This window comes from Notolepis coatsorum (assembly GCF_963971535.1).
Source record: "Notolepis coatsorum genome assembly, chromosome: 8".
Classification (NCBI taxonomy): Eukaryota; Metazoa; Chordata; class Actinopteri; order Aulopiformes; family Paralepididae; genus Notolepis; species Notolepis coatsorum.
The window spans coordinates 131,818,789-131,838,436 of NC_140172.1; the positions used below are offsets into that span (position 1 = coordinate 131,818,789).

Sequence of the window (19,648 nt, forward strand, 5' to 3'; positions counted from 1 at the left end):
ATAGCGATTTATTATGAAAGTATATACAGTGCAATTACAATTTCAATAACTTTCCAGCACTTTATACACGATTCAAGCACTTTTCAAACCTTGAAAACACCACATTGAAATACAAGCATTTTCAAGGATTTCCAGCACCCGTACGAACCCTGTCCCACATTATGGCGGAAATGGAGAGTGGTATTTTTGAGGATCCTTTACAAAAATTAAAAGGATCAAGAAGTGCAAAACTGGGTGCACTTACTAAAAAAAGGAATGAAATCACTGAACTTATGGGAAATCATGGAAATGTGGAATTGGTTCACACAAATTACAGATTTCTCCAAGTTGTGTGGCGAGTTACATGAACTCAATACAGCTGTAAAGGGTCTGCTTGAAAAGGACCAAGCAGAATGGTACGAGCCTAAAGCAGCATCACTGCATGAATTTGCTGCCCATGTTCAAACGTAGACTATAGCGGCACAACCACATATTGAATATGACAAAGGTGAAGAAGAGATCCACCCAAGGGACAGCGTTTCAAACACCTCTTCAAGGCGTTCAAGGAGGTCATCAAAAGGTAGTAAGCACTGATTACTCCTCTACATCCTCAACCCGACTCAAACTACAAGCTGAGAATTGATCAAAGCAGAAGCATTAATAAAGAAACAAGCACTGGACAAGGAGGAGGCTGAACTAAAGGAGAGGAGCGACAAGGAGGATGCTGAACTAAAGGGGAGAAGCCGTAAGGAGAAGGCTGAACTAAAGGCCAAAAGGGAGCAGTTGGAACTGCAAACTGAAATACAAGCCACCAGTGCTAAACTAAATGTTTTCACAGAATATGAGAACATTCATGAGATGGACAATAGAACAGGCGATGGAATGAACGAATATTTCGATGAAAGGGAAAGGTCTAAGGAAGCCTCACAAAAGGTTATTCGGGAGGCAATGACGCCCACCTCCACTGATGTCATCACAACATTACCCATCACAAATTCACATGTGTATGATGTGGAATTCCAGCCTCTTGCTCCATCTGCTCAGCTTGCACAGTTGAACAGACACAGTCTGTTACCAGAAAGTTACCAGAAAGTACCAGAAAGTGTTCAAACTGTATATCACCCTGTTTATCCAAGACCAAGCAACATAGGAGGGGAGCCTGTTGTAAGACGAAAGGAAATGTCACAACAGCCCCAAATTGGAATGTCTGCTTTAAGGGTCAGCCATGGAGGATCTGCGAAACAGCATGAAAATGGAGCCGTCAGACATGATGGTGCCGTCACTCTAGAAGGATACAGGGAAACACCAGACATGGGCAGGATCGTCGACGTCATGCAACATCAGAATAGTATAACCGAAGTACTGGTGAAGCAGCAAAGGCTATCATCCTTACCACCTCTCAGCATACCCACGTTTAAAGGGGATCCATTAGAATACAGGTTCTTTATACGTGCATTCGAGCATGGTATTGAGGATAGAACTGAAAACTGCAAGGACAGACTGTATTTCCTGAAGCAGTTTACCATGGGGCAACCCCGAGAAGTGGTACGGAGCTGCCAACATATGGATGCTTCAATAGGATACACGGAGGCCAAAAGGCTCCTAAAGAAGTATTATGGCAACGAGTACCAGATTGCAACAGCTCACATTGATAAAGCCCTCAACTGGCCAGCAGTCAAAGCTGAAGATGCTGAAGCCCTACAAGCATACTAGGTTTTTCTAACTGGATGCTGTAAAACGATGGACAGCATTGAGTACATGGAGGAGATGGATAATCCAACCACAATGAGAGCCATTCTCTCTAAATTGCCATACAAAATGAAAGAGAGGTGGAGAGGCTTGGCATGTGACCTACAAGAGAAAAGTGGACGGAGAGCTAGATTTATTGATCTAGTTAATTTCATTGATCACCAAGCTAGAATCATGTCACATCCTTTGTTTGGGAACCTAAAGGAAACACCCACCTCTTCAGGAAGAACATCAGGACCACTTCCATATCGACCAAGTACACCAAGGGAGAGGAAGAGTGGTTTTACTACCAGTGTCTCACCCGTTAAAAGAGTTACTGGAAGGCCCTCACCAGCCGCCCTCAAGCCATGTCTGTTCTGTCAGGGAGAGCACAGTTTGGACCTTTGCAAAGAACTGGACAAGAAGCCACAAAAGGAAAAGTTGGATTTCTTGAAAGGCAAAGGAGTGTGCTTTGGCTGTCTGTCATATGGACACATGAGCAAGGGATGCACACAGAAAGTGACTTGTCGAGTGTGTTCACTTAGGCACCCTACCATACTCCACATACATAAACAGGTTGACGGTGGTAAAGAAAATAAAAATAGGGAACAGACTGTTACCAGTGCATTTATAACTGGAGATGGCGAGACCCACACAGGGGCCGGGGAGCCTGACTGCATGTTATCCATAGTACCAGTGAGGGTGAAAATGAAGAAAGGTAATCGCATGATACAGACTTATGCCTTTCTGGACTCAGGAAGCACCGGCACCTTCTGTACAGAAGCTCTGCTCCGAGACCTCAAGGTTTCAGGAAGAAGTACAGACATCCTTCTCAAAACCATGAATAAAGAGGAAGTCGTCAGTACCTCCGTGGTCTCTGGAATGGAGGTATGTGGCATGGACGACAACACACTAGTGGAACTCCATGCTGTCTACACGCAGAAGAAAATACCTGTGACCAAAGACCATATTCCTACTCAGGAATACGTGGATCAGTGGCCATATTTGCAGCAGGTACATCTCTGTCACATTGATGCTGACATTGGCCTGTTAATCGGAACCAATGTACCAAAGGCCATGGAACCATGGATGGTTATCAACAGCCAGAGAGACGGTCCATACGCCATTAAAACAACTTTGGGTTGGACCGTTAATGGACTTCTAAAAAAAGGTTCCGTCTCCCCCTGTGGAGAGTCGACTGTAATGGCACATAGAAGTTCGGTTGTGCAGCTGGATGAGCTTCTGCAGCAACAAATCAGGCATGACTTCCCTGAACGACAGCGGGAGGAGCAGCTTGAAATGTCCAGGGAGGACCACGTCTTCATAAAGTGTGTCCCCCAGCCAGCCAAACAGTCAGGCCTACCACTTAGGAAGAACACTGAATTTCCCAATAATCGCTGCACGGCACAACAGCGGGCCCTTGCCCTGAAAAGGAAGCTTAGCAAGTCTCCTCAGTTCCATAAGGATGACATCAAGTTTGTGGCCGACAGCCTGGATAAAGGCTATGCCATAAAGGTGGGAAAAGGCTCACTGGACAGCAGCAAAAGGACTGGGTATATCCCACACCATGAAGTTTACCATCCCAAAAAACACAAGCCATGGATGGAAAGCTTGACGAGTACAAGATGGTAGTGCAAAGCTTAGAGCCACAGACTACCACTCTTCGCAGACCTATCACAAAGTTGTGTCTGCTGCTCGAGGCTCCTACATAGAACACACACATACACACACACGCCCCCCCCCCCCCTGTTCACTAATACACTCTTACTGATAACTTGGAAGATGGAAGATTTTTTTGCTTGGATTTAGATTTTTGAATAGACTATACATTTTGGCTCCTTTTTTATATTTCGAAAGTTGTAATTGTTTCGTTTGCCTACAAGAACAATTAGAGGCCGGTTTGTAGGAGCCAAATCCTATGATGATAAATTGTATCTTTATTGCCCCCTTAGAAATATAGTTTATTATGGTATTCGTGCTTTGTGTTTATTAATATATGTAGATGAATTCCAAGATGGAGACTTACCTGGTCAACTCCCCTTTTTTCTCACGTTCCCCCTAACCACTCCTATAACATGGCAGGTAATTTAGAGTTCATGCAGGCCCAGGTATAGCGGTACCATATAGTTTTTGACCGCACTCAATTCGCATTTGATTGACAGTTTACGTTCATTTACATAACCCTTTTTGTTTGTTTTATAGTGGTAGGCAGCTATTGGGGCTGTTGTGACTCGCTTCCCAATAAATCCTGTTTGTTTTGAAAGTACATTGGATCAGCGTCATCTTTTCTTTTGGACTGCAATTCGGAGCGTGTCGGACTAACAACGCATTACCTGGAGCCTCAAGGCAACTGTGGTTCGTATGATTGCCTTTACAACGTCATTTAAATCTGACAAAGAATAAAACAACTTAACCAACAGCAACATGTCATTTAAATCTGACAAAGAATAAAACAACTTAACCAACAGCAACACGTCATTTAACCTCTTCCGCATCATGTCATAAATCAAGTTCTCCAGACTGTCACAAAATTATAGTTTTTTTTGTCAAACGTATTCAAGTATAAACATCATAACCATGTCACAACAGCAGTTATAATGTGTATTATCATCAATACGTTAGTTTACCAATAGGTTAAAGTGTTATTAGATAGATTTTAGTTTTGGTTTTTCTGTTTTTTTCGCAAAAGTCTGCCATTTTGAAAAATCGGTCCGTTGGTAATTGTAGTTTTTTCTTTTTTTTACGCCATTTTGAAGAGGTCATCGAGAGCTTTCAATGAGCGCATTTTTCAGAAACACCCTACCCAGAGGCCTCTAGGTCAAAAAAAGCAAATTGATTCTGTATGAATTTTTTTAATATATCTTATTACTCTGGATAATATACTACAAAACTTAACGTTATTGGCATATATTGGAGCGCAGTTAGTTTGTCTCCCCTATTTTTAGCATTGAGCAACAATCAGATTTGAAATCAGTTTAAAAATGGCGTCACTGGCAAGAATAAGAAACCTACTGTAAATACAGTAGATTTCATTATCTGTTCTTATGCACACCTGGTGATACTAAATCCAAATTGAACTTGGGCATTTGAAAGATAAGATTTGGCACAATCCATAAATGTGCGAATTGGCTATAATAAGGTCATTTATAAGCCTGCTATTCTATATTCTATAATAATATTCAAATTGCATTGGTCCGGATGGGAGAATTCAGTACTGCATCTACAAAACCTTCTGTTTAATCATCTTTCCTTTATTCATTTCCTTAAGATTTTTTGTACACGTGATCTCAAGAAGGTACTGATCAGGCAGTTTTTCATGTCTGGTCATTTTTAGCATGGTGTTATTCAGAAAAATCATAATTCATATTCTCCTTTGTTTCATCACAATTTAAGCAAGCCTAGTAATAGACACAATATGTCTGACACTGGGAATACATTCACTGTGGTCCATAGATGTCCCTAGATACCAAGAACATGCAAATGGCCCTTTTAGAAGTGGAGCAATATTCCATTTACTTAGGTATGTAATTTAGGCTGACTTTAAAAAAATAGGGCTCCGGGCTTAACACTTTCAGTGCCAGCCATTAGACGCAGTCGTCTGTAGCGACGCCACCACTAGATAGATAGGGATCCGTCACCTTGTTTGTAGAGCTATAACTATATTCTAGCTATGGATACAATACTATGGCCCATTTGACATCACCTATCTATCGTTCAATATGTGAAAAATAATACATCTTTCCATCGATACGTTCCCATGTTATACCGTGGTATAAGTATGGTTTTAGAGCAGTCTAGGGTAATTCATGAAATGCTGAAAGTCTGTTCTTACAGTATATTTAAAAAGAGTGTTCTTACAGTATATTTAAAAAGAGTCTGTTCTTACAGTATATTTAAAGTCTGTTCCTACAGTATATTTAAAAAGAGTCTGTTCCTACAGTATATTTAAAAGGAGTCTGTTCTTACAGTATATTTAAAAGAGTCTGTTCTTACAGTATATTTAAAAGAGTCTGTTCTTACAGTATATTTAACGAGAGTCTGTTCTTACAGTATATTTAAAAGAGTCTGTTCTTACAGTATATTTAAAAAGAGTCTGTTCTTACAGTATATTTAAAAGAGTCTGTTCTTACAGTATATTTAAAAAGAGTCTGTTGTTACAGTATATTTAAAAAAAGTCTGTTCTTACAGTATATTTAAAAGAGTCTGTTGTTACAGTATATTTAAAAAGAGTCTGTTGTTACAGTATATTTAAAGTCTGTTCTTACAGTATATTTAAAAGGGTGTTCTTACAGTATATTTAAAGTCTGTTCTTACAGTATATTTAAAGTCTGTTCTTACAGTATATTTAAAAGAGTCTGTTCTTACAGTATATTTAAAAGAGTGTTCTTACAGTATATTTAAAAAGTCTGTTCTTACAGTATATTTAAAAAGAGTCTGTTCTTACAGTATATTTAAAAAGAGTCTGTTCTTACAGTATATTTAAAAAGAGTCTGTTCCTACAGTATATTTAAAAAGAGTCTGTTGTTACAGTATATTTAAAGTCTGTTCTTACAGTATATTTAAAAGAGTGTTCTTACAGTATATTTAAAGTCTGTTCTTACAGTATATTTAAAAGAGTCTGTTCTTACAGTATATTTAAAAGAGTCTGTTCTTACAGTATATTTAAAAGAGTGTTCTTACAGTATATTTAAAGAGTCTGTTCTTACAGTATATTTGAAGAGTCTGTTCTTACAGTATATTTAAAAAGGGTCCGTTACCTCTGCAGACCTGCTTGTGGTCTTTCCCCTCCTGTTGATTGTCCGGAGGGGGGGAGGGGCTAAGTGGGACAGCCTGCTGTCTCCGTGGCGACAGGTCAGGGGAGTCGTGGCGACCTCTGACAAGCTGGGCCTCAGGTGAATCATGTCTGATTCTCTTGACTGACGGGGGTTCTGGCGAATCATGACGAGTCCTATCCATGGTAACAATTTCTCCCTCTTCTACTTCCTCATCATCATCATCATCTAAGGAGGGAGAAACAGAGAGAAAGAGAGACAGAGACAGAGACAGAGACAGAAAGGGAGACAGAAACAGAAAGAGAGACAGAGACAGACAGAAACAGAAAGAGACAGAGAGAGACAGACAGACAGAGTGAGAGACAGACAGAGACAGACAAAAACAGAAAGAGACAGAGAGACAGACAGAGAGACAGACAGACAGACAGACAGAGTGAGAGACAGAAAGAGACAGACAGAGAGTGAGAGACAGAAAGAGAGACAGACAGAAACAGAAAGAGAGACAGATAGAGACAGACAGAGAGACAGAGTGAGAGACAGAAAGAGAGACAGAAAGAGAGACAGACAGAGAGACAGAGAGAGACAGAGTGAGAGACAGAGAGAGGTCTTTATTATCATCAGAACACAACAGCCCGCCTTGCAGACCAGATCACTCAGTGAGGTATTTCTCACCAAACATAAGGATTCAAGGTCTCCGATGACATCACTGGTGGCCATATTCAAAAACGAATTTACTCTCAATAACTGTCAAACTAAATTAATGTTCCATCATGTAATATCCCAATGATGGTAAATGGTGCATTTATATAGCGCTTTTAGCCAAAGCGTTTTAACCTTTTTGTTCCTCACATTCACACACCGACGGCAGAGGCAGCCCTGCAAGGTGCCAACCTGCACATCGGGACACTTCGACACGCAGCCCGAGAATCGAACCGGGAACCTTCCGACTACCAGACGACCGCTCTACCTCCTGAGCCACTGTCGCCCCAAAATGATGATCTGCTCTGTACATATTATTCAGTACATCTACTAATTACAACAGTACACTTAAGCAACAGCTTACAGCAGGCCATGGTATATGATTATTATATCACACAGCCTTCTCCATTTCTGCCTTGCACTATATAGTATTGTATATTAGTACACTGCACAGTATTGTATATTGTATGGTAACTACGTCTATTCTGCATCGAACATTGTACATATGTCTAAACTGAACACTGTGACCTCATTTTTTTTACTTCTAATTTTACTATGTTATTTTATTTCATACTTATCTCGTCTTGCACAGTCTCTGGAGCGCAACAGTAAGAAGCATTTTGTATAAAAGTATTCTGTACTTCTGTATGACAACTATTAAAGAAACTTGAAACTTGAGAAACTTGAAACTTAATAGCTCACGACAGGCCGTTGTATATGGTTATTATATCACAGCTAATAGCTCACGACAGGCCGTTGTATATGGTTATTATATCACAGCTAATAGCTCACGACAGGCCGTTGTATATGGTTATTATATCACAGCTAATAGCTCACGACAGGCCGTTGTATATGGTTATTATATCACAGCTAATAGCTCACGACAGGCCGTTGTATATGGTTATTATATCACAGCTAATAGCTCACGACAGGCCGTGGTAACTAGGGCTGACCTTCAATTTTTTTTTGGCAATCGAAGCTTCGGGGCCGAGCTTCGAATTAAATTTTTTTTTTTTTTTTTTTTTTTTTTTTTTATCTTATGTTGTTGGACTTGTACAGCACTTTGGTAAACTGTTGTTTTTAAATGTGCTCTATAAATAAAGTGGATTGGATTAATGAATTAAGTAGCCCCTTTCGTGACTGTGACGCAGCCAACACGGCTGTGTGATTTAATTCAAGGTGGATCGCTGTTGTCGTTTGAACAACTTCAGATTTCATGGGAACTACCAATCCCCCAAATCAAGAATGTTTAAGATGAATGAAGTAAGATTTTGATTATTTGAAATATGGCCTATGTAGACTAAACTATGCACAGAATTATGTCAGTCTACAAGGTCCGGCAATGTAGACCTTGTAGACTCCACTACAGACCAATTATCAGTGAATGTTCATAAATTTTTAAGAAGGGCTACTTCCACAAAAAAACAAAGAACTCACCAAAACATCTCAGTAGCACCTTATCTAAATGTTCTATTTCATATATGGAGATTCATATTTATTTATGTATTGCATGCATTTCTACATTTTATTTCCTATTTTGTTTATTCATCCCAGTATCTTTCTTTCTTATGTGTGGAATTCTACAAGGCATTTACATTCACATTTACATTTAGTCATTTAGCTGACGCTTTTATCCAAAGCGACTTACAAGTTCTGTACAACAGGTCATCAGGAAGGATACAACTCTATCAGCTGAGTAACAATATTCATCAAAGTGTTGCGTGTTACAGTGTAGGTTAGTTTATTAGGACAAGTGCATGACAGTAAGGTTAGTTAGGGTTAGATTTTTTTTATCTAATTTTTAAATTTTATTTCAGATAATGGTTGAAGAAGTGCGTCTTTAGTCGACGGCGAAAGATTGGACGGGATTCGGCTGTCCTAACTGGGGTGGGTAGTTCATTCCACCATTGTGGGGCAAGGACTGAGAATAGGCGTGTAGTAGGGGTGGACGGTATAAACGGTATACGGTATAAACGGTATGAATTTGCTCTACGGTATGGATTTTGAGTATACCGTGTAACCGGTAGTGCAGCTCTAAAATAGCAATGACGTCATGTAACCACAGCGCGACTATTTCACTGGCATTTGCCCCTAAAAATAGATAGAATTAGTCATAGATAATAGATATGAGCGAACTGGAAAAAGTTATTTAGGAGGCTTCGCGCAGTGGGCGTGCCAGCCCCTACCGCACGCATGTAAACACGGGTCTAGTAGTCTAGTGGGACGGGACACGGGAGCTGTCGGCGTCTCCCTGAGCTAACGTTAGCTTAGCTACCGTTACAAAATGACCCAGTCAACTATTCACTTTTAGTTTAATACATGATGGGGCATTGTCTAACCGAACGGTATCTAGTCGGCCAGCTACCGATAGCTCCTGACATCAACAAACGCTCCACAAAGTCTAGTACTAGAGACGTGTATGCTACCTGTTAGCTCACGTTAACACAAGTTAGTTCACCGTTCAAAACGAAATGTCCCATTGAACTAAATAATTCACTGAGGCGTTGTATTAACGTTATATATGCAGTAGCTACAGATAGCTCATGATATCAATGTCTTATAACACTGATTCGATGCGTATTCGAGCTGAGGGCTTGCTAACGTTATAATACCAATACAATAGGGTCCAGGTGCAGCGCCGGAGAATCCTGGCCGTAGCTCTGCTCGAGGCTACTCGAGTATAGGTCCAGGTGCAGCTCCGGATAATTCTGGCCGTAGCTGGAGGCTACTAGAGTACACACAGACAGTGGAGCTTGTTGCGTGGTGGCGATGTCTCGCAGATAATACCAGTACAAGTCTAATTATATAATATATATATTTTATAAAAAAAAATATATATATATAAAATAAAATAAAAATTGTATCAAAAACGATGATACCGTGATATATACCGTTACCGTCTATGCTTCAAATTATACCGTGATATAAATTTTAGACCATACCGTCCACCCCTAGCGTGTAGTGTGTATATGTGTTTGAGGATGATATCCTTCAAACAGGCAGTGATGATATAATTTGGGCAGTGCTGAGCTGGGTTACTTTCCTCCAGTGTATTTGTCCCCCGGCCCCACCCAATGGCCCCATGCACACACACACACACACTGAAGTAAAAATAAAAATAAATTTTTAGATTTTTTTTTAAACTTCGATTTTTTTTTTAATGTTCGAAGCTTGTGCCATTGAACGAAGCTTCGAAGCTTCGAAGTATTTAAGACAGCCCTAGTGGTAACCGACGTGTGAAAAGGAATTAGAACCATAGCTGAGGGTATACGCTCATTATACCATGGCTATGAACCAATCAGATTGCTTGATTTGAGCTGCCCATTTTATAAACTATGCATAACATGATATTAGATTCAAAGTTATTGTCATCATGCAGCACAAGCACAGGACAACAAAAAGAGGTTTGGCATCCAACCAGAGTGCACATGTAACAGAAAATATTGCGATAGTGATATATAATGTACAGGTGATTAAACTGGGTACAAATATATAAATTAGTACTACTGAGTAATAGAGTTGTAGTATTATTATGTACAGTGATACAAGTATAGACATTATGGTAGTAAGTCATACTGGCCAGCAGCATAACTAGTATGAGTAGGTAAGAGATATACAGATATGGATATAGTATCTACAGATATGTAAAAATGATTATATGCAGGCATGTACAGACATATGTGGATAGATAAATATATGGTAAGAACATATGGGTTATATGCAGGTGTATAAGTAGGGATATAAAAGGGTTATATGCAGGTGTATAAGTAGGAATATAAAAGGGTTATATGGGTTATATGCAGGTGTATACGTAGGAATATAAAAGAGTTATATGGGTTATATGCAGGTGTATAAGTAGGAATATAAAAGGGTTATATGGGTTATATGCAGGTGTATAAGTAGGAATGTAAAAGGGTTATATGGGTTATATGCAGGTGTATAAGTAGGAATATAAAAGAGTTATATGGGTTATATGCAGGTGTATAAGTAGGAATATAAAAGGGTTATATGGGTTATATGCAGGTGTATAAGTAGGAATATAAAAGAGTTATATGGGTTATATGCAGGTGTATAAGTAGGAATATAAAAGGGTTATATGGGTTATATGCAGGTGTATAAGTAGGTATATAGACCATGCTGCCTCCACTAATGTGGGACAAAGATAAATCCTCACCTCCCATTACTTTCCACTTGCTGGTCTGGAAGACTTCCAGATACTTCACCTCTTCGGGGCGTTCATCAATCTCAGCAGCAACCTAGAGGCACACACACAGACCCCACACACATAACATACCTAACTTAGTACTAGTAGACCAGCTAGTTGCTAGACAAACATCTAACTTACTACTAGTAGACCAGCTAGTTGCTAGCCAAACATCTAACTTACTACTAGTAGACCAGCTAGTTGCTAGCCAAACATCTAACTTACTACTAGTAGACCAGCTAGTTGCTAGCCAAACATCTAACTTACTACTAGTAGACCAGCTAATTGCTAGCCAAACATCTATCTTACTACTAGTAGACCAGCTAATTGCTAGCCAAACATCTATCTTACTACTAGTAGACCAGCTAATTGCTAGCCAAACATCTATCTTACTACTAGTAGACCAGCTAGCTGCTAGACAAACATCCAACTTACTACTAGTAGACCAGCTAGTTGCTAGCCAAACATCCAACTTACTACTAGTAGACCAGCTAGCTGCTAGCCAAACATCCAACTTACTACTAGTAGACCAGCTAGCTGCTAGCCAAACTCCTCTACTCCCCCCCCTCCTCTACTCCCTGTACACACATGACTGTGTGGCACAGCGGAACAACAACACAATCATCAAATTTGCTGATGACACAGTAGTGGTGGGCCTGATCTCTGCAAACGACGAGAGGGCCTACCTGGAAGAGGTCAAGGTCCTAGCGGGATAGTGTCAAGAGAACAGCCTCTCCCTGAATGTCAGCAAAACAAAGGAGATGATTGTGGACTTTAGGAGGTCGGGGTCAGGGACTACAGCATCGACGGGGCACCGGTTGAGAGAGTGAACAGTTTCAAGTACCTCGGAGTCCACATATCCGAGGACTTGACATGGACCACACACATTGACAGTGTTGTGAAGTAGGCACGGCAACGCCTCTACTTCCTCAGGCGCCTAAGGAAGTTCCAAGTCAGCCAGAAGATCCTTAAGAACTTCTACTCATGTACAATAGAAAGCATCCTGACTGGCAATATCACCTCCTGGTTTGGGAATAGCACTGCACAAGACCGTAGCAGACTACAGAGAGTGGCCCGTTCAGCCGAACGCACAATTGAACATTTACAACAAGCGGTGCATGGGTAAGGCTAAGAGAATTATCAAAGACTCCAGCCACCCAAACAACTGCCTCTTTGAACTGCTGCGGTCAGGCAAGCGATACCGGAGTCTCATGGCAAGCACAGAAAGACTCAGAAGAAGCTTCTATCACCAGGCCATCAGGATGCTCAACGAACAATAACACTATGTAACAACCATCAAATGCACTCACAGCACATACATCCACACGCACATTCACTTTAAACAAACAACTCACTGCAGCACCCACTTTACACACTTTAGAACACCTAAACACACTTTATATTTATTGGTAAAGAATTTGCACTACAACCCATACCTCATTACACCTTACTGTAAATTGTACCTAAATTGTACCTCATCCCATTTCTGCTTTGCACTGTATAGTATATTGTATATTAGTATATTGTATAGTATATTGTATGGTAACTCGGTTACTTCTACTCTGCATTGAACATTGTACATATGTACATACTGAACACTTGTGTCTGTCTACGTACGTGACTTCTATTTTATACTTGCTATACTTATTTTATTTTATACTTATCTATTTTTGTCTAGCACAGTCTCTGGAGCATAACAGAAAGAAGCATTTTGTATAAAAGTATTCTGTACTTCTGTATGACAACTAATAAAGAAACTTGAACTTGAAACTTCAAACTAGTAGACCAGCTAGTTGCTAGCCAAACATCTCACCACTGGTGCCTCATCCTCTTCCTCCTCGTTCTCCTTCTCCTCTGTAGTGTTCATCTGCTTCCAGTCCAAGTCATCATCCACTATTCGCATTCTGCAAAAACAACATTAAGGATTCAACTAGGCCTGTGTTTTTGCCACATTGCATCACAGTCAGGAAGTTGTCTCGACACTAGGGATGTGAACGACACTAGGGCTGTCTTAAATACTTAGAAGCTTCGTTCGATGGCACAAGCTTCGAACATAAAAAAAAAATCGAAATTAAATAAAAATTAAATAAAAAAATTAAGATTTAATTTTTTTTGCCTCCAAAATCTTGCGCCTCCATTCCAATGAAACGAAAGTAAGCAGCGCCTCGACTCCACCTCTCTACAACAAGCACGTGGAGATTATCTGTGTTGAAAACAACAAGGACATGTGCAGCAGACATGTCGACGAAGAAGTCATCAGACGTGTGGTTACACTTTAAAATATGCAAAGACAATGCCCAAAAAGCCAAGTGCCAGATATGCCAGAAGAAAATGGCATATCACAACTCTACAACAACTTTGTCAAATCACCTAAAAAACGTAAGTATCGTTGTACACGACGGCGACGCCATACGAAACATTAATAAGGCTATGCCTATGCTGCTATGACTAATGTGTTACCAAGTTGGCTAATTTAATTGTAATCATCTGCTTTTGTAGGTGCATTGTCTGATATAATTATAAATTATAAATTAAATATAATATAATTGTTTGCTTGATAGACAAAGGTTGCAACATAATTATGTAATGTCATGTCGTTGGCTGTGAGAGCAGCCCCACTGCACCCAGGCAGCGCAGCCGAGTGAAACCTTGTTGGCTGCGTCACAGTCACGAAAGGGGCTACTTAATTAATTAATCCAATCCACTTTATTTATAGAGCATTTAAAAACAACAAAGTTTACCAAAGTGCTGTACAAGTCCCACAACATAAGATTAAAAAATATATATATATATATATATTATAATAAAAAAAATTCTCTCTCAAAGCTTCGAATTAAAATCGAAGCTCGGCCCCGAAGCTTCGATTGCCAAAAAAAGCTTCGAAGGTCAGCCCTAAACGACAGTGATTTGCTTCGACGTGTCGGAGGCATCTTAAAGTTTAAAGCTCAATATATCAAAAAGACGTGGCACTTTACAGTGAAGAGGAGGTCTATTTGTATTAAAAACAATATTGTTTTTCATTTAAATGTCTGGAAGAGCAAAAAAATTGAAATTCAAATGATATTTTCGTTGCCTTTTTTTAGTTGATCTAAATGTTACAGATTGTTAATATTGTTCATATTTATTTACCTAATTTGTGTGCAATCGTTTAATTTCAGCTCAGTGTAGAGAAATGCACCGATGCTAACAACAACGCCTTACTGCGTGTGTCTATGACGACACTGTTGACACCACGTATCTGTGAGACGCGCGCCCCGTGACAACACTAGTAGTTTCTGGGGGCCTACCATTGATCTGCTGTGTTCTGTATAACAGTATGCAGCTACATTGATCTGTTGTGTTCTGTATGATCAGCTATATTGATCTGTTGTGTTCTGTATGATCAGCTACATTGATCTGTTGTGTTCTGTATGATCAGCTACATTGATCTGTTGTGTTCTGTATGATCAGCTACATTGATCTGTTGTGTTCTGTATGATCAGCTACATTGATCTGCTGTGTTCTGTATGATCAGCTACATTGATCTGCTGTGTTCTGTATAACAGTATGCAGCTACATTGATCTGTTGTGTTCTGTATGATCAGCTATATTGATATGTTGTGTTCTGTATGATCAGCTACATTGATCTGTTGTGTTCTGTATGATCAGCTACATTGATCTGCTGTGTTCTGTAATATGATCAGCTACATTGATCTGCTGTCTGTCTTCTGTATAACAGTATGCAGCTCGCTGATAACAAACTATCATTACACCTGGGTAAAAGTTTTAGGGCTGACCTTCGAAGCTTTGTTTGGCAATCGATTTTTTTTTTATTATAATATTTTTTTTCTTCTCGAAGCGTCGAAATATATATTTTACATTATGTATTTCTACTGTGTTTATTGTTCACTGTGTTCCTCTACTGCCATGTTTGGAAGAGAGATGTTTCATCTCAGTGGGACTTCCTGGTAAAATAATAGAATAGAAATACTTTATTTATTTATAATGACAATGTTGAGATAACGTTAGCAGTACAGTTGGCAACGGAATATTAATAGTTTATGAAGGACTGCCTGCAGTAAGCTGGCTCCACCACTAGGGGACGGCGTGAGAAAAGACAATCAAACGTGTTTATAAGAAGATAGTCTCATTAATAGAATAGAATAGTCTCACACGAATTGACTGTTTGTCTAAATACGCGTTGGGTTCGGAGTTTCTTCTTTTTCAACGTCATTATGTTTGCATTGAACTGAAGCCTAAAACCATGGTAGTACTAACTTAGTAAACACGCTGCCGTCATGTAAAATATAACCAACGCACCGTTTGTCCGTCACTTTAGTGCGTCTCTTCTTCGCCTTCTCCTTGGTTTTCTTGGAGTCTTCCGCTGATAAATACCGTTTCAGATACTCAGCTCTAGAGAGCTCTGCTGCTTTGTTGTTAGTCGCCATGTTGGATGCAGGAGAGACTGAACTACGGAAAGCAGTGAATGACAAACAGGCTGCGTTATCGCCTCCTGCCTCCTCCGCGTTATTTTCTTTCGTAGCCGCATTTTGCGGAGACGCTCTCTGATTGGCCACTGACTGGTGCTCTCTGATTGGCCACTGACATGTGCGCCCAATCGCGTGACGAGCTGTATCTTTGCCCATTTGCGGGTCGCGTCTAACAGCCTGCAAACTACCTCGCCCTGCTCTAAGTAAGGGATAATGTATAGCTACGAGGTCATTGTCGCAAAATAATTGACCGACACGGAGTTTAAAATACCGAGCCGCTTCGGCGAGGTGTTTTAAACGTCAGTGAAGGTCAATTATTTTGCGACAATGACCGAGTATAGCTATACATTATCCCGCTTATTACATGGCTAACTTACTAACAATATACCTAATTCATTTTACATCGACTCGCAACACTGGTTCTGGCTGCGTTCTGGCTCCGCCTGTCGCTCCGCCCCCTGTCATCGCCGGCAGCAGAACACCGGCAGTGTCTAATTGCACTGAAACAGTGTGTGTCAGTGGGCTTGATTGCGAACAGCTGCGCACAGCGGTCATTATTGAAAAAACGGGGGGCTATTGACCAATCACAAGCAAGCATTTCGGCGAATGTGAAAACGCCATGTAATAAGACAAACTAACCTTAACCAACTTCGAAAGAGTGCCTAAGCTTAACCGGTGGCGTGTAGCCTTTTTCCAACGCATTCGTGTTTCCGGGTTCCCGTTTTGTGCTCTGATTGGCCGCTGACCTACGCTAGTATGCCCCGCTCGCTATGAGCGTAGCAGGAGGACGGACGCTGAAATCGAACAGCAAGTATTCTGCCAGGGAACTTATGGACACGACAATAGTAGTAGTTATAAGGTGTTTGAGCAGGACGGACGCTGATGTTGATACGATAGCCCCTTTAGCTGCACTAACGCTGTTGTTAGCTTACATGCTAACGTAAATGGGATCGACCATAGCATTGCGGCTAGGCTAGCTACCGAAACCTAACAATGCCCGATCTAAAATGGTTCTCTCCTCTTTGTATACCTTTGGCCTCACAAGTATTCTGCCAGGGAACTTATGGACACGACAATAGTAGTAGTTATAAGGTGTTTGAGCAGGACGGACGCTGATGTTGATACGATAGCCCCTTTAGCTTAGGGTGACCATATTTTGATTTCCAAAAAAGAGGACATGCCCCCCCAGCCTCGAGATACTTAATGATACTCAGGCATGCGTTGCTCATGGGACGACTGGTTGCACTATGTTTTAATGACGCCGCGCGCGCTCCCGCGCATGCACATTGATGTTCCCTCGCATAGCACAGACTAAAGACAGTGCCTAATTGCCTCTACGAATGGAATGTAACACATTTCATTCACAAGTTTTGTGTGAATGTATCTGAGAACGTATTTGAACACACCTGACGACCGGCCATATTGTTATGCAAAGTAGTACTTAGCGAGTTGGCGCATCAGTCCGTGCATGTGCGTGCTTCTGCTCACAGACTGGTTGCACGGCGTGCAACCCCGTCCCATGAGCAACGCATGCCGATACTCAACGTTTACTCAAATATGCATTATTGTTTTAATATATTTAAAGTATGCCTCCTCTTTATGGATATACAATTATTATTTATATTATTTTACTGTATATAACACAACACTATCTCTCTATAACCAAAGACACACCAAACCAAAGTTAACAATCAGCATGCTTGATGATTATGCCTAGAATTATCTGACAAATCTCAATGGCACAATAATATGTAACAAAATAATAGCTCTCTTTTCAAGTCTTACTGGACAAAAATAAATAACAAAATATATGAAATAATAGAAAATATCTTTTTCAGACATCGTTTTTCTTTGCCATGTTTCAATGAGATATTATGCAATGGTTTCTGCTGTCTCATTTGGTGTATTTAACCTCGATTCATTTTGTTTGCATGCCACCCATCTTCCAGTCAAAGTACTATTATGATTGGGAATATTGTCACTGCTCCGTGGTTACTCCTGTCTGTAGAAACACCACAGTACTGGATTTGATTTGAGTGCTTCATGTGCGACATCAATCGAGTCGAGTGGGGCGCTATAACACATTGGCTTCGGATTTAGTGCGCGCACTAGTGAACTTCGCCTCCCATTTGTTCCGACGGGTAGGTACTGTGGGATATTTGTGGATATCCTGAAGAAGAATGTTCTCAGTCAACCGAGGTTTGGATAATAACAAGGTTTATTAACCAAACAGATAGAATTATAGAGAGAATGGCTGAGGGCTTCGCCCCAGGTGATCAGCTGAAATGACCCAGGTGAAAAGACCTGGATTGATCTCGGGAGGAGACTTATATTAGTTAACAAGGGGGGATGTGGTCCCATTTGATAGGTCAAATGGGGGGGGATACAGGTTTGGGGAGAGGGGCACAGGATTGGGGAGAAAGGGGGGGGGCACAGGATTGGGGAGAAAGGGGAGGGGAATGTCTTATTCCACAGAGAGGGGGGGGGGGGCACAGGTAAGGGGACACAGGGGTGGGGAATATCTTTACATGAGAACATTATATTATACCACAACTTCTTGCAGACTAGGCGCCCGTTTGCGTGTTGCTGCCTCTCAGTGTTTAGCTCCAGTACTGCAGTTCTCTACTGAGGCACAGGTTAGTAGAGCAGATGTATGTTCCACAAGTAGACACAGTGTGATATTGATATATCATATGATACCATGACGTCTCAGTCGCTTCCTCCACAAAATACCCCTTTATTTAAAGCCACAATGTGTTTTTTATTTATTCATCTTTTATTAATCAACTTCTGGAGCGTGTACACAGCATTGAGACCACTGGATTTGCTCTGTAGTCTGTCTGTACACACACCAGAACGCCATTAATTAATAGGGGGGGGGGGGGGGCACATAGTCTCTTTAAAGGAACACGCCAACATTACAGTAAATGTGCTTACCATCTTCTCCAGAGTCAGACAAGAAGATATAGATACCAATTTCCTCTCTGTGTTCAGTAGAAAGCTGAATTATCTGGCCTGCTGTCTCTCCTAGCCACAATTCAACTGTTCCTCTCTCTCAGTAGAAAGCTGAATTATCTGGCCTGCTGTCTCTCCTAGCCACAATTCAACTGGCTTGTGATAAAGAATGAAATGCACCTCTGTCTCACTGGCAATAGAAATGTCTCGACTTCTCAAACAAACACACCTGTGTTATCTGCACCTGCATCTGTGTTAGTGACTAACCCTGCTTTATTGGGCTGTTGGATGAGGAGCCAGTATTTAGCCTTCAGTTGTACCTTGTGTTTTTATTTACTTTGGCTTTTCTCACTCGACTCAAGCCGTGGTATTATTTATTTTCTTTACCATTGAAATCAAACAACGGTACAGATGAGGGTCTGTATCCTCTATCTGTCTATAATATATGTATGCTACAATAAAAACATTGAATCTGAATATAAACTATGATTAAAAGTGAACAGTATAGACACAAAGGTGCAGACGGGAGTTCTTTATATCCCATATATATATATATATATCAGTCATGGTACGTTCATTACCCAGGGGTTAGTGGTTAAGAGTCAGACATTTCTAATAGTTCTCAAGAGGTTTTGCTTTGTAATTCTAACTGGTTTATAAGGCAAAAAAGACTGCAGTGACTTTGATGAAAGAAGCTTTATTCAATGAATGCTGTATTTTTCACATTAATATTACGGTACATTCAATATCTATTTCTGTCAGCGGTGAACATGGGTGCCAGGCTGACAGTACTGATGGATTCTAGCACCAAACACACCTCTACTTAGAGGTTTGTTGATGTC

General features: G+C 40.5%; 1 protein-coding gene across 1 annotated transcript in view; it reads right to left on the bottom strand.

Moving 5' to 3' along the window:
• Window positions 1-15,809, bottom strand: part of LOC311233782 (uncharacterized protein) — a gene marked incomplete at its 5' end in the record, with an annotated part of 49,266 nt that extends 33,457 nt beyond the window's left edge. Inside the window, 4 exons of the mRNA XM_084320802.1 lie at window positions 6,465-6,707; window positions 11,353-11,434; window positions 13,196-13,286; window positions 15,682-15,809. Coding sequence (XP_084176928.1) covers window positions 6,465-6,707; window positions 11,353-11,434; window positions 13,196-13,286; window positions 15,682-15,809 — 544 coding nt within the window. The remainder of the gene's footprint in view (window positions 1-6,464; window positions 6,708-11,352; window positions 11,435-13,195; window positions 13,287-15,681) is intronic.
• Window positions 15,810-19,648: the final 3,839 nt, after the last annotated feature.